General features: G+C 45.6%; 1 protein-coding gene across 2 annotated transcripts in view; it reads left to right on the forward strand.

Annotated features, from left to right (window-relative positions):
• PTPN14 (protein tyrosine phosphatase non-receptor type 14) overlaps positions 1 to 15331 on the forward strand; it is a 166546-nt gene that overhangs the window by 135883 nt on the left and 15332 nt on the right. For both annotated transcript variants that reach the window (XM_032862746.1, XM_032862747.1), the window contains exons 11-15: positions 2122 to 2179; positions 5699 to 5777; positions 7789 to 9269; positions 13576 to 13719; positions 15035 to 15253. In XM_032862746.1, coding sequence (XP_032718637.1) covers positions 2122 to 2179; positions 5699 to 5777; positions 7789 to 9269; positions 13576 to 13719; positions 15035 to 15253 — 1981 coding nt within the window. The remainder of the gene's footprint in view (positions 1 to 2121; positions 2180 to 5698; positions 5778 to 7788; positions 9270 to 13575; positions 13720 to 15034; positions 15254 to 15331) is intronic.

Here is a 15331-nt window from a genome sequence, read left to right on the forward strand (position 1 = left end):
TTACAGGAAGCCTTGGAAGACACTAATAGATGTCACGAGTCCATGTGTGTTTTTTAAATCTAATTTGGAAATAAAGACGGGAAAGGGAGCCTGATACGGGAACTTAAACGTGACCTGACCTTGGACGTGGCGTCGCTGGGCCTCACGCTATCATTGCCTTTATTTTGGTTGCCTTCAAAAGACGTTCCTCAGCAGAGAACATTCGGCAGTTGGGGCACCCAAGGTGCTTAATTGTGTTTCAAAGAGTTCGGGGATATGAATGCAAGCGAGGAACTGCTTTTCCATGCCCCCAGTGGACACATCCAAGAGCGCGCGAGTATTGTCCCAGAGCAGTTCCTGCTGAAAACCGCGGCTGCTTTAGAGCCGGAGCCTCACGTCCTGACAGACTTTCTTCTCCCCACGATGGAGGCTCTTTCAAGCCAGTCATTGCAACTGGTCACTGTTGGAGGCTGAAAGGAGAGGTGATAGTTATCAGGTCTGCCGGCAAAGTTTGCAAATGTAAATTGAGACGGGCAGGGACCCGGGAGCAGCAAATAAATAGCCCCGACTGGGGACGGGAGCGCGTGCGCCTACAGAAGCGCATGCGCACTCGCCCTTCTTTCCGACCAGATTCCCTCTAGATCACTTCGTGTGGGTCTGCACTGCTCTGGGCTTTCCTTTGTCGGGGTGTCTTTGACACGGACGGGAATTCTTGGGTTGACTTCTGGAGGGTGCGTTGAAATAAAACTGTTCCGAGAAGTGGATTTTAGTGTGGTCTTCTGGTTTGACCATTTCTCAGCAAGTGGATTTATAAAATTTTCTGAGTATTTTTTATCTTGTGGTCTTCTAATATTAGTGAACATCCTATATTAGGGTGAAAACTGAGGACATTGTGTTTTCTTTTCTACTTCTGTAATAACCATTCTTCTCCTATTCCTATCCGGCATTGAGAGGTTCCTAACCTCATATGATAAGAACCGGGACTCTTTAATACACACACACACACACACACACACACCTATATACACACAAAAAATCAGAAACTCAGTGCAGGCTGCATTAAGGTCTAGGATAACCCCCAGAAGTTCTATGAATCTGGTGTCATCTTAGCAGCCTCCTTGTCTAGAGGTCTTCACACCCTGACCTCAAAAAGACTATCATCGATTTTTATTTTTATTTTTATTTTTTGCTCACAGAGCTACTACTGCTTGTCATCTTCACATATAGCGCCAGGGAGTGGTTCCCGTATTTCTTAACTTGAGAAGAAAAAGTTCAGGTCTTATAATAATACTATAAAGCCTATAATCTAGGTCTTATAATATTGCATTTGTCCAGTTGTTAAAAAACATAGGACATTATTTTACTGCTTCCATCACTTCATAAAAGAAAAGATACAAAAGTGTAGGAAAGGTGAACTATCGGACTAAGGAGAGTGTTTTAAATTGAAGAATTCTAGCTTTATGGAAAACTCTACAGGTCCTGTTTTGTTTGTTTTTGTCCTTTTATGATTTCACTGAGCACTAGGGAAAGTGTTGCTCTGAAATTTGGGACCATTTCTCAAAGGCTCCTTTGATTTCAGTGCTCCAGAATTTGATAATACTCTTAGTCCCCACACATTTTTATCTCTACATTAAAAAATTCATGTTCATTCTCAGTCTGGAAAGGATCTTATGAGATAAATATTTGTAGTTGATATTATCTTAATCTAAGAACAACTTTATATGGTCTTACTCAAACATACTTAACCTGTTTTTTATTTCATTTGACTGGCAGCATTTCAAAAAGTATTTTTTCTACTTGTTTTTCATTATGAAAGATTTTACACATACACAAAGATACAAAGAATACAATTTTTAAAAATCCGTGTAATAATAGTGAAATTTTTCAGTCTTGCTTTCATAATCTTTCTTTGGAAATAAGCCTTATTCTTTGGTAAAATTTATTATCTAAGGGTCACATGCTCTAAACATTTTGAAAATAAAATAATAAAAAAGGAAATCAAAATTTTTCATTCAGAAAATCAATGTTTACATTTTGCTATAAATTATTTACCCGTCCTGTCTGTTTTCCCCCTTTTCTCCCTCTCTTGTCTGTGTCTTATAAATGTAATGACCATTCTCATTTTTTTAACTTTCTATTTAGACAATCAAATTCTCCACCCCCCATCAGACGCCAGCCCACCTGGAGCCGGTCCTCTCTGGTACGTATAAAGTCTTCAGCAATCAAATGGTCTGACTGTTGGGAATGGAGTGGCCTTTTGTTGCTAATTTGAGAGGAGACATGCCTAGGGCGCCTTGACCAGGTGAGATCTGATGAGAACCCAGAAGAGCATCAGTCTGCCAAGCAGGTGTGGTGGACATCCATTGTCCCATTCATGTCCCATCATGTGGGACATCCACGTGCCCATCTATGGCCATCACTTCTTGAAGTGTGGCTCACGTTCACCCCTTAAGAGTAAGTCTCAGGGCCGATGAGATCATGTTTCTTAAACGAGTAACCTATTACATGTGTTTTCGTCCACTCGTTCATCTATGGTTTTATCACTCACTGTTCCTGGTTGCCTCATACAGATGTGTCTTCAGTTAAAAGCTCCACGATTTTTTTATATTCACTGCCCATAGATAGAACTTAATAAACTAGACAGAAAATGCTTTTTAAGGACACCAGGGTGGCTCAGTTGGTTAAGCATCCAACTCTTGATTTGGGATCATGTCATGATCTCAGGGTTGTGAGATCAAGCCCCACATCCAGCTCTGTGCTGGGCATGGAACCTGCTTAAGATTCTTTCTCTTCCTCTCCCCCATCCCCCTTTCCCTCTCTTAAGAAAGGAAGGAAGGAAGGAAGGAAGGGAGAAAGAAAGGGAGGGAGGGGGGGAAAATGCTTTTCAAATGAACCCAAATTGAATGAGTTTACTGTCGATGGTCTCAGGTAGGGTTTTCGGTAGAGAAGATTAATTCCACATCTTCCAATTTTAAAGTTGACAAAATTGATTGACTGAATTGATCTGCTTTTCTAACTAACATAGTTGTTGTTGTTGTTGTTGTTGTTGTTGTAACTGCTCCTCTTCTGAATAAGGAAACACAATTCTCATTTCAATATATGTGTTCTATCTTAGGCCGTGTTTTATTTTGAGGATGAGTTAAGGATAATATCATAAAATGATGCAGGAGAGTTGGTTCCCTTTAAAGTATCTACTTGTTTTAAGTGATATTTCTTGTATTTTAGGTTGTGATATCTGACACAATATCAAAATAAATATGTGACCTCTAACATTTTCTAGTTGAGGATTTTCTTTGCCAGGATAGAATAAAATTGATTTTTTTCTCATACATAGTGTATACCCTATAGGACATCTTTAACTTGTCTTTTAAAAGGAAAGTTTTGGGGATTTTTTTTTTTCTGGAAAATGCATAGACAATGAACTCTTAGAATTCTAAAATTGCACCATATGTCATCACATTTCTGAGTCCCCACATGAATATTATTAATCTTGATATCATGCACAGTATATCACAAGTGGTCCTTGCCTTGGAGATCTCAAGGGTCACTTTGGGCTTTTCCCTTGTGGCATTAATAGATTTCTTCATGGCACTGGTTTCTTTATACGTCTCCTTTGTGAATATTATTTTAATTTTTTCTGTAGAGTCCACATGTCTTCATTAGGGAGATAATTTTTCACTTATGTCCTTGAAACACCATAGGGGCAAAGCACTGTAAGGCTGTCTTGTGATTGGATTTCATCTTACTTATCTAGAGAAGATAAAGAGGCTTTCCTATTTTATCTAGATGAAGACAGTTTGCAGGAAGCCAAATTCAAGTCTTCCCCCACTTCCTGTACCCTTAGGCTTAAACAATTTCACCAGGAGTTCCCTGGGATGAGTGGCATTGTCTCTTTTTGGCTTCCTTGCTGATGCCCAGGACTGCTACTTTTCTCTTGCTCTTTGGCTGCCCATGTTATAGCATCTCACTTGTTTCTGTATTAACAGGTCTGGAAAGAAATAGAATAATATGCATTATATATACGGAATATATACATATATATATATTATATGGAATAAATAATATCCTGAAATGGTATTTGGAGTGTTTGCTATTTTGTTCTTTGCTCTACATTTAATGCCAGTTCATAAACAATCACTTAATTATTGGCTTTTTAAAAAAATAAGTGTGAGAAAAGGCAGCAAGCTAACCGTGCCTTACCACGTGTTTCTCCTACCTTGTATGAATCCCTTCCTGCTGTTTTTGTTTCAAGCCTCAAAACTGGCTGTCCCACTCTGGAAAAACTGAGTTGAATGATGTATTACCAAGAAGAGGAAAAATATTTTAAAATTATAATTCAAAAACCAGCCAAAGGGAGATTTGGGAATACTTAGAAAAGCCAATAGTGATTCAGCACCTTTTCTTTGGTACAATGAACTAATTTCTTAGATTAGTTTCAGTTCTTCATTTCTTCTCTCCTGACTCTTTTTCATTTTTGGATCCCCTGTCTTCACCTTCTTTATTTGCCCTTTAGATGCTTAAGCATCATTTATGGCAGAGGAAGTGGTAGATGAGTCATGATTCTGGAGAGTGCTCTTCTTTAATGGAGGGACACTGAGAAAGTGTGACCCCTGCTGGCTCTGGTTTTTTTGTTTGTTTGTTTGTTTTTTTTTTTTTTTTTTTGGCTTGATCTCAACTTCCTTCCTAGAGCAATAACAGTTAAACCAGTATCTATAAGGCTAATTTCAGAATAATCAAATAGCAATATAAGATATTTTGCTTGGTAGTTTACAGGCTTAAAGTTTTTAAAAGATTTTTTTGTTAGTATCAAAGCTTTTTCTTCAAGCAAGTTCTCATCTGGAATCCCAATATATAAATAAAATGATTATTGTTTCTCATGGGGGGAAGAGGCATGATTTATGATTGACAAGAAGCTGAGACCTACTCAGGTTCAATGTCTTGCTCTAGATCCCATTAGCAACTTACTGTATTTCCTTTGTTGGCTCACCAAATATTGAACCTGTCTAAGAATTTTTTTTTTTCCCTCTGAGTTCACCCTTAACTACAGCAGGAAGTTAATCAGATTGAGGCTAAATGGCCATCTTTAAGAATCTCTTGGAAAAGATTCTTCACCAAAGGGGGTGTGCGTAGAGGGGGAGATGGTTGAACTGGAATCCCTGCCAGGCCCTTCCATTTTGGGTTCTCCAATGGGAGGGTCCATAAGTGGTCTTGCGAACTACACACTTACTGTTGTGGGTCACCCTTCAGATTTTTACATGAGTTTGCAAGTGGACCCAGCTCAGCACTCCCTTGTCCCTGTTGGAAGTTGATGTACTGTAAACAAGGGTTATAGGTACAGCCAATTTTTAATAGAATGAAAAAGAGTTCCCCCATTGTCACGTTATTTCTTGGGTAGAACAGAATACTATCCATGTTCTGAGTTATTCCTTAAAAAGGCATTGGGAGTCTTGCAAGTGTATCAGGAAATGGATGATATGTTCATTGTATTTATCTCTCCCACCTTGAACCAGCCTCACTACTCCTCCCTTTCCCGTTTCTCCAGTCCTAAACTTAGTGAGGAGTCAGGGGTACCGAGGAGCGAGAAAGAGGTATGGGTCAAGGGCGGACAGGCCGAGCTTCCCCGCAGGTGTGGGTGAGTGATGGGTGGGGTCCCTGCGAGCGATCGTCCATGGCCCCTTGTGCCGCGGCCTTCCCAGCTTTGCCGTGTTTTCTCTTTCAGCCCCGACAGCAGCCGTACATCTTGCCTCCCATGCACGTCCAGTGTGGGGAACACTACTCGGAAACGCACACTTCACAAGGTAACTTGGGCTTGCCATTTTCCCTTCTTAAGACGAAAAGTTGAGTACCTGTGAGCAGGAAAGACAGGGTTTTTTTAGACGACAGTCATACTTTTGTCTTGACTTTGTCATTGTCTGAATGACAGCAGCACTTTTGATGTATGAAAGGCAGAGAATGTCATTGGCCCCGGAGAGGAAAGTTTTTCCAGAATTGGCTGCCAGGGGAGTTGGGAGACGGAAGGGGGCAAGTTCCTTTTTCTTCTGCCTCTGGTAAGTGGACTTGGAGAAGAGAGAGGGCCAGTAAGCCCAATCGAATACTCTTCACCCTCACTGCCCTTATCGGAAAGCTTGTAACAGTGCACTGGGCTCTCACGGTGACGGAGAATACAGACGTCCAGAATACTTAGAACAGAGGCACAAATCCTCCCAACTGTTTTTCACTCTTGTCTGCCAGTTGTCTGTGCACTTGTTCTTGCTTCCAAGTAAATCTCTTTTCTTCCTCTTTTCCTCCCCCAAAACATCATCATGTAAAATGTGTGAGAAAAATCCAATCCAGTAATAATGATTCTAATAATCACAATTAACATTTATAGCGCAATTCCACTCCCGAAGCACTGTGCTAAGCCCTTGCAATGTATTGTTTCATTTAATCCTCAGCATAAATCCACGTCATAGGTACCATTATTCCATTTTGCAGATACAGAAAGTGGGATACAGAAGGAGAGTTGGAGGAGCTTGGAGAGGAAAATTGGTGTCAAGAGCCAGAGCTCTTCGTCACACTAACGGCATCTCAGAAAAGGAACGAAATTAAACTGGGAGGCTGACAATATGTTAAATGTATCATTAGTTTCTGTGTTATCCTATGCCAGCGATTTTGAATTTCTCTGTGCTGTCAGAATGTGCAATTGGAAACTTAGATAATGAAGGCTATTTAATAAAACACTTACTTTTTATAAGAAGACTAGCAAAGTTTCCCTGCTTCTGTGGGAAAACACCAAACCCCACTAGAGCTAGAAGGGGAACACTTTTGTCTCCGTGCTCTGCTGGGTTTTCTTACCCAGCAACTCTCCTCTAGTCTGGGAGCACCCTCCTCTTCGGGCAGCTGAGTGTTTTCAGTCACCTTTTCTGGTTGGTTGGGGGTGTTTTGTTTTTTTGTTTTGTTTGTCTTTCTGCCTTGTCTTCCTTTCCTTTGCTCATGCTTAAATCCATAGTTTGAACGTGAATGCACTTTGCCCACCGAAAAGTGTCTCAGCAAGAGGTTGCCTTCCTCGAGGGGTGTGTGTGTGTGTGTGTGTGTGTGTGTGTGTTTTAAAGGAACCCCGGACACCTAGATGGGCCTGACTTTAGAAATGTACTTTTTATCTCTTTCGATACCTCCTTGGACTCTTATTAATTTGAATGTGAATTGACCTCAGTGAGGAAACTGATTTTAGAGGAGAGTTGTAGGCAGTGGCTGAACTCCTGATTCTGCTTTTGCCCTCCTCTGGGAGCTCGTCACAGCAAGCTAGCCATGCACGCGGACATCACGACTGCATCCCTGTCTTGTGTCTTAACGCTCAGCTGTCCCTCAGGTGAAGGGACCTTTGCCGACACAGTCAGGAACCTAAGCTACAGGTGCTCGGTAATGTCAAATCTGTTGCCCTGTTGAAGTTCTTGACTTCCCGGCCCAAATATCCAGTCCTCTGTTGCTGGACCCTGAACAAGAAGACAGATTCACCCAGCATGAAGGCCACTGTTGGTGCCTGATTTCAAAGCTGATGGCAAAATCGAGAACTGACCCAGGTAGTAACTATCCCAAATGGGCATGGCTTGCGTTGATTAGATTTTTTTCTTTTTAGTATGCTTTCAAGGGTTCCTTCTGTATGTTGGCAGCTCACCCAAAATTCCTAGTTTTCCTGTGGAATGTTTGGGTGGCGACCCCAGGGTTTCACTTTTCATGCCTTCTAAAAAATCACACCCACAAGTGTGAGGGGGAACTCAGTCGAAGCAGGGCGATGTGGGGGCTCACGTGCCTTTGTTTGACTCCTTGTAGACAGCATCGTCCACGGGAATGAGGAAGCCTTATATCGCAACTCTCACAACAGCCTGGACTTGAGCTATTTAAACGGCACCGTCGCCAACGGCAGCGTGTGTAGTGCGCATAGCGTCAACTCCCTCAGCTGCTCGCAGACGTTTGTCCAGGCCTCTCCCGTGTCCTCCAGCCTCAGTATCCCGGGGAGCGACATCATGCGGGCGGACTACATCCCGAGCCACCGGCACAGCGCCATCATCGTGCCGTCTTACCGGCCCACCCCTGATTACGAGACAGTCATGCGACAGTTGAACAGGGGGGTCCTGCCCACGGACAGCCAGAGCCAGTCTCTGCGAAACCTCAACATCATCAACACGCACGCCTACAACCAGCCGGAGGATCTGGTGTACAGCCAGCCCGAGATGCGGGAGCGGCACCCCTACACCGTCCCCTACGGGCCCCAGGGCGGCTACGGTAACAAGCTCGTCAGTCCGTCCGACCCGATGAACCCAAAGAGCTGCACGGTGCCGAGCAAGCCGGGGGCCAGCGCCATCTCCCACACGGTGAGCACCCCCGAGCTGGCCAACACGCAGCTCCAGGGCGCGCAGAGCTACAGCGCGGCCCACATGCTCAAAAACTATCTCTTCAGGCCGCCGCCCCCCTACCCGCGGCCGCGCCCTGCCACCAGCACCCCGGACCTCGCCAGCCACCGCCACAAGTACGTCAGCGGCAGCAGCCCCGACCTGGTGACCCGCAAAGTGCAGCTCTCGGTGAAGACTTTCCAAGAGGACAGCTCGCCGGTGGTGCACCAGTCTCTGCAGGAGGTGAGCGAGCCCCTCACGGCCACCAAGCACCGCGGCCCCGTGAATAAGCGCCACAGCCTGGAGGTGATGAGCAGCATGGTGCGGGGCATGGAAGCCATGACCTTGAAGTCCCTCAACATCCCCACGGCTCGCCGGAACACCCTCCGGGAGCAGGGGCCCCCCGAGGAGGTGCCCGGGAGCCACGAGGCTCACCAGCTTCCCCATTACCACCACAAGAAGACTTTGTCCGATGCCACCATGCTGATCCACAGCAGTGAGAGCGAGGACGAGGAGGACGAGGAGGTCCCGGGCTCGGTGCCACAGATCCCCGTGCTCCGGGAGAAGATGGGGTACAGTGCCCAGCTACAGGCAGCCTTGGCCCGGATCCCAAACAAACCCCCACCCGAGTACCCCGGCCCAAGGAAGAGCGTCAGCAACGGGGCGCTGAGGCAAGACCAGGTCGGCCTGCCTCCCGCTGTGGCCAGGGCCAGGGTCCTGAGACACGGGCCGGCCAAGGCCATCAGCGTCTCCCGAGCCGACCAGCTGGCTGTGGCCGGGCCTTCCCTCGGTCCGTCCATCTCTGAACCCGACCTGACGAGCGTGAAGGAACGGGTCAAAAAAGAGCCTGTGAAGGAGAGACCCGTGTCCGAGATGTTCTCGCTGGAAGACAGCATTATAGAGAGAGAGATGGCGCTCAGGGTAAGTGTCCTGCTCTCCCGGGGCGGGGTCTGTGTCCCCTGCAGTGTCCTCTGCCTCTTTGCCGTGACTCTGAGTATGGAAGCACCCGGACGTTGGGGAGTTGGCGGATCAGTGAGCATTTCAACAGGCTGTTTTCTTTCACAGAACTTTGTGTTTCACCCTTTCGGTTCCATCTTCCATTTGCACTCAGGGCCCCGACTGGTGTACTTGGCACCACGCACCGGTGTGGCCTTAGGATGCTGCGTGCAGGCTGGTTGTCGGGCCGGGGTCCGGGCCGGTGTCGTGCGCTCTGTTCAGGGTCAGACGTCCCGTCGTGTGAGCTGCTCGGAGCTCTCCTTCCTGCATCTCCTGTTGGTTCTTTCGGGGGAAAGCTTGTTTCCCCCTATGAGATCGTGTGAGAGAGCGACCCCCCCCTCCCGAGCGCAGCTCTGAGTGGCGATCTCTGCGTCAGGATGGCTCACCGGTGTTGACTGCACCGGGATGTGTCCAGCCTTCCTTTCAGATTTTCTTTCAACGGATGTTTAACACAACCCAAGAACATGACAGTAAACTCACGAATTCACCAGTGAGCTTCAGTTCCCTGTTGAGCTCATTCTGTCAGAACGCACGCGTGTGCGTGTGAATACACGCGTGCATCTACACACATGTACAACGTTTGAAGATGCCTGATACTAGACATGATTCACTGTCTTTCAGGATATGTGCCAGCTGGAGGGCCGGGTATGGTCCGAGCAAGAGTGTGTAGGTAACAGGTGCACACACAGACTGACAAAGTAAATTATGTCCTAATGAGAAAATTGCTAGATTGTAGTTGGGACTTTAAAATTTTATTTATTTATTTTATTTGAGAGTGAGAGAGTGAGCGGGGGGAGGGGCAGAGAGAGAGGGACAGATTCTCAGGCGGACTTCAAGTCAAGTGCAAAGCCTGACCCGGGGCTGGATCCCATGACCCTGAGATCATGACTTGAGCTGAAACCAAGAGTCAGACGTTTTGCTGACTGAGCCCCCACCCCTCCAAGGTATCCCTGTAGTTGCTACTTAAAAAAAATAATTCAGATTACTGTTGCTGCTTGTTCTGGACATTTTCACTCCCTTAAAAAATGAAAAATCACATCCTTACAACTAATGAGACAGTTCTTGACTTCTCCTCTGCAGGTACCGTATCTCTACATAAGGTAGCTGGCATGTGGGAACTCCAGGCCAGCTGCCAAGTTAAATTTGCTTCGAGGGGCTTCTTAGACTCCCTTCCTTTTACAAGTCTCCCTGCGCCCTATGGGTAATCAAGCTGAAGAGAACAGCTAAGGGCCAGAGTTTTAAGGAAGCCACGTTTTGGGGTTCAGGAATCTAATCTGCAGCAACTTCATTACTTTAAACAAATTTTCAGAACATTCCCAGCAGCCCAGATTTGGCCCCAAGTAGAGTAGCACTAAGAATTTGGTACAGGCATAACTTTTTCCACTTTTTGCAAACCTAGAGGGAAATTGTGAAAGATGTGCTTTTGCCTCTGGCCAATAAAACCATTTGGCTGGGGGATGGAATGAAACACGGGGGTGGCGCCCTGGGGAGAGCTTTCCCAGCTTGGAAAAAGTCATGCTTTGATGGAGATGGATTTTCAGCGTGTTTTGGCCCCGGAAGCTTCTTTACCACAACTCAAGAACCTGTCAGTCAGAGCATTCCGCTCTGCTGTTTCCCCTGCTGATTTGAGGTTTATTGATACCTTCATGGTCCCATAAACTCATGGTGGTCATCTTATCCTCTCCTACTGTTACCTGTGTTAAACAAAACCCTGGATCCAAACCCATGGCCCTGACTCCCTACATAGAGCTTCTTGTGCCGTCACAGAGAAGGAAGGGCGTTTCCACCATTTTTCCCATGGGCTCACCCACCCCATCCATATGGATAATAGTGAGTAACTGATTTCATCCCTTAATTGTGGCGCAGGAACATCGGTATCCCGTCCCTATTTCATTTCCCATTGATTTTTTTTTTCCAGATTATATATACTCAGGAGCTCAGGGATCGCTGCCCTTGGCTGATGTCTTGACCTTAGGGAAGGACTAGGAGGTTCTTCAGTGAGCCACTGTGCCAGTGAGATGGTGACAGTGCCAGTGGCCCTGAAGGTTGGGGTGGTTCTCCATCTGCTGTTTTTGATGAAACAGTGAGAAAATCTAACCAAAGGGGAACTGGGCGGCAGGGGTGGGGGTGGGGGTCGCAGGTATGGTGGGAATGTCCCCTGTGGCAACTCTCCATAATTTTGGAGCCACTTGTCTGTTTGATGGATGATTCAGACCTGCTGCTGTGGTAGCTCCTCCTTCCGGCTGCTACTGCTGCCTTGAGGACATTTTACTGTCTAGCTCCTGAGCCCCAAGTCGGGTGCCAAGAAGAGAAAAAGCCAAATCAGATTTCTGAGTTATTTTTTTTTTTTTTTATCTCTGGTAACAAATGTATAGGGTAAATGAAAAGGAACTAAGAAAAATCGTTTATCACTGGGGTTTCGGTTTTCACTAGGTAACTAGTAACCCTTTTCCAAGAAAGACAAGATAGTTACTTTTTGCCTTAGGCCTTGTTAGTGTTCCCTTATGGTACAGATGGAAGGAAGCAGAAGGACTGTTTGGAGGACCTTAGGGACTTTTTTTTTTTCCCAAAATGATTGCTTTTCTCAGAATTTCACAGAGGAAGTGAAATGTTCCCAATTAAAAGAGATAACAGGAAAATTATTTGTCACAAACACTAATAAGCAAGCAAACAAACAAACAAAAGCCCCAAAATTGAAATCCAGAATCTTCAAACTCTTCCTGGGATTGAGAAGCCGGGGCCATTCTTTCGGCTGAAGGTGAACCTCGGCACTTTTCTGACTCTCCCAGTTAGTCTTCCACTGAGATGTTCCTTTAGTTTGTCGGCTGGGCTGGTTCTGACAGTGGATGAAGCCTCGCATTGGTGGCCATCCCTCAGAAAGGCCAGAGCTCCATTCTGACTCTGGGTGACATTGAGAGGCTGACTGTGTGGGGTTGTAATGCCCGCCTGTCCCCCCACGCTTGGCATAATCTGCTAACTCCTTGTCCTCTGCCAGCACCATGGCTCCATCATCACCAACCTCTCAGGGGAGTAAATTTATAAATAATAAACTTGGGGGAAAAAAAGGACCTTAAGCCTTGAAGAGAAACCAGGGATAAGATGACCCCTTCCCGTGTGGCATCCAAAAGGAGCAATAGAGTAGTTTTGCTTCTGTCAGGAGCAAAATCTTAAATGCTGTTTAACTCCTCTGCTCATATGCTTTAGGAAGTCCCGTTATTTTTCTGTCTTCTAAGACAAAATTATTTTTGGGAAATGCTCTCACTGGATTGCCTGAGTAAAACGGGTGCCTTTTCTACCTCAGTCCATTTAGGGGGCACTAGGGAGTGTAGCCTTAGACGTAACAGCCAGAACCTTGACTGATCCCGTTTCAGAATGTTGGTGCAGGTGAGGTTGGAGAGGAAATAAAAAATGCCACCAACAAGACCTCCAACCCTCTCCCAGAATAGGCTGCTCAGCCCCCAAATCCATATTCTCCCATAGCTGCGTCCCATTCAGTAATGTCCCACCGTGACCATTGGGAACCATGGGGCCCATTCCTTGGGGCCTTACGGATGCAGCAGGAAGGGTAATGCCTCATGGATCACGTTGGACGACCGGAGACTTTGGTGTTGGCAAGTCTGCTCACCTGCATCTCCCTCGTACTGCGGACTGTCCCAAGGACCAGAGTTCTAATATAGGATTGACTCTCTCCATCTCCACTCCTCAGAGTGGAAACTTGGGAAGGTTTTTCTTTATGGTTTGTGAATCTGCATTTCTTAACAATGCAACAAACCATGTTTATGGTTTTTTGTTTTTTTAAATCATTTTGATCTGACTAAATGGTCCATCACTGTGACTGGATTGGCTGTTTCTCTCTCCCTCGCTCTGTCTTCCTTCAGCCCTTACCTTCTAGAAGCATCTTGCTAGTGCACAGTTTTGCTTTTTTTCTTTTTCTTTTTCTTTTGGAGTGAGCCCCATGTCAGGGGGGTATTTCCATGGCGTCTTTGCTCTTACTTATTTGTTTATTAGTTCATTCACTCATCCATTTTTATATAAAAGCTCAGGAGTCCCGGAGGACCTGGCTTCCACAGACACAGTGGGAAGAATGGGAAGGCTGTGTTTGAATCTGCCCCACTAATGGTGATTGTCTGCATTCCTTGGCTGGGGAGTTACAGATTTGGGGAGATTAAAACACATTCCAGCATTCTACCCATATAATAAACAATGAGAACATGCCTTTTCTTGCCGCAAGAATCTAGAGAAGCAGAAGATGGCCACTCTGGAGGCACAGAAGCGGCCGCTCATGTTGGCAGCATTGAATGGACTCTCCGTTGCCCGGGTCTCGGGGCGGGAAGACAGTCGAGCCGATGCCACCCGAGTTCCCATGGACGAGAGGGTAAGCAGTGGGCTTGTCAAGTGTGTGATTCATTCTCTGTGATCTTGGGGTTCCAGAGCTCTCTCCTTGCCCAAACATGCCAGCCCTGAGGTTTGTTTGATGAATTTTAATTCCCCAGTTTGAGATTAGCAGGACCCGGTGTGTGCATTGTATTAAATTGATGCTTTCCAGCATCTCAGGTTTCTTCGTCGAGTCGAAGCAGTGATGCCTGCCTAACGGGACGTGCTCCTAGCAAGCCGCATGGCCTTGGTCCAGTCAGTCCATTTCTTTGGACCTGTTTTGTTGGTTTTTTTGCAAAACAAGGAAGTTCAGCCGTTGCTGTAGCTCTCAGCCTCTGTGATTTAGTGAACCATTACCCTTTCTTAGGGAGTGATTATCTTACCCAGATATTCATAGAATTCTTTTAATAGACCATCCCCCTATTTGGCTGTAAAACGTGGCTGATTTATCATTGTTAGGATAATGCATTGTGAGAACTTTGGTTTTGAAAAGCGGGAAGAAGCTGCATGCTAGTGTTTTAGAGGTGAAGAGAGGTGTTCCTTTAGTTCCTGAAATTGCTCTCCAGTTAAGAAACATGTGTAAATTTAATAGAGCGCTAGTAGCATTCCCGTTTTGGATTTCTGCCAGTATATATGAAGTATTAGAAAGGCCTGGTGATGGGTATTAAGGAGGGCATGGATTGCATGGAGCACTGGGTGTTAGATGCAAGCAACGAGTCATGGGACACTCCATCAGACACTGAAATACTAATGATGTACTGTGTGGTGACTAACATAACAACAACAACAAAAAAGGTTTAAAGGCAGAAGGGACTTTAGAGGAATCATTTAATCCAATGAATACCATGTTTGTAATGAGTAGTTTGGCCATGGGAAAAATAAAAGACAGGATCTCATCTTCAGAACTAGGGAACTATAGATCAGTGTCATCTTAAATTTATCAAAAACAAAAACAAAAAACAGAAAACAAAACACTACTCTGGAAGTGGAGAAAAGGATGTTTGGGTAATTGAGAACAGTCTTCTTATCCCTGGGACTTTAAACAGAGGTGTTAATAACAAAAACACTGATTTTGAATTTGGGTTCTTTCCTGGCCTTACTGACCACTTCTGTTTCAAGCGTGAGTGAGAAGGAGATTGGTTATTGGGCCAGAGACACTAGCACTATGATGAATAAGGAGACCAGATAATTCGGCATTCGTTGTACCCCCAAAAGTACCGATTAACACGATCACTGTAAAATATTTCAAGAACTCTGACCCGTTGGAGTTTTCGAATAAGGTAATCCGGAGAGCTGAGGATTAATTTCTGTTGCAGTTCAGAACCCTGAAGAAAAAGCTAGAGGAGGGAATGGTGTTCACGGAATACGAGCAGATTCCGAAGAAGAAGGCGAACGGCATCTTCAGCACGGCCGCGCTGCCGGAGAACGCCGAGCGAAGCCGCATCCGCGAAGTGGTCCCCTATGAGGAGAACAGAGTGGAGCTGGTCCCGACCAAAGAGAATAACACGGGTTACATCAACGCCTCCCACATCAAGGTGAGGGGGCGGGGGTGGGGGCTTGTGGAAGATTGCGGGGTTCGAGGCAAAAATGCAGGGAGGAAAAAAGAAAAAAAC

This window comes from Lontra canadensis, unplaced genomic scaffold, assembly GCF_010015895.1.
Source record: "Lontra canadensis isolate GAN:19392208 unplaced genomic scaffold, GSC_riverotter_1.0 scaffold24, whole genome shotgun sequence".
NCBI lineage: Eukaryota > Metazoa > Chordata > Mammalia > Carnivora > Mustelidae > Lontra > Lontra canadensis.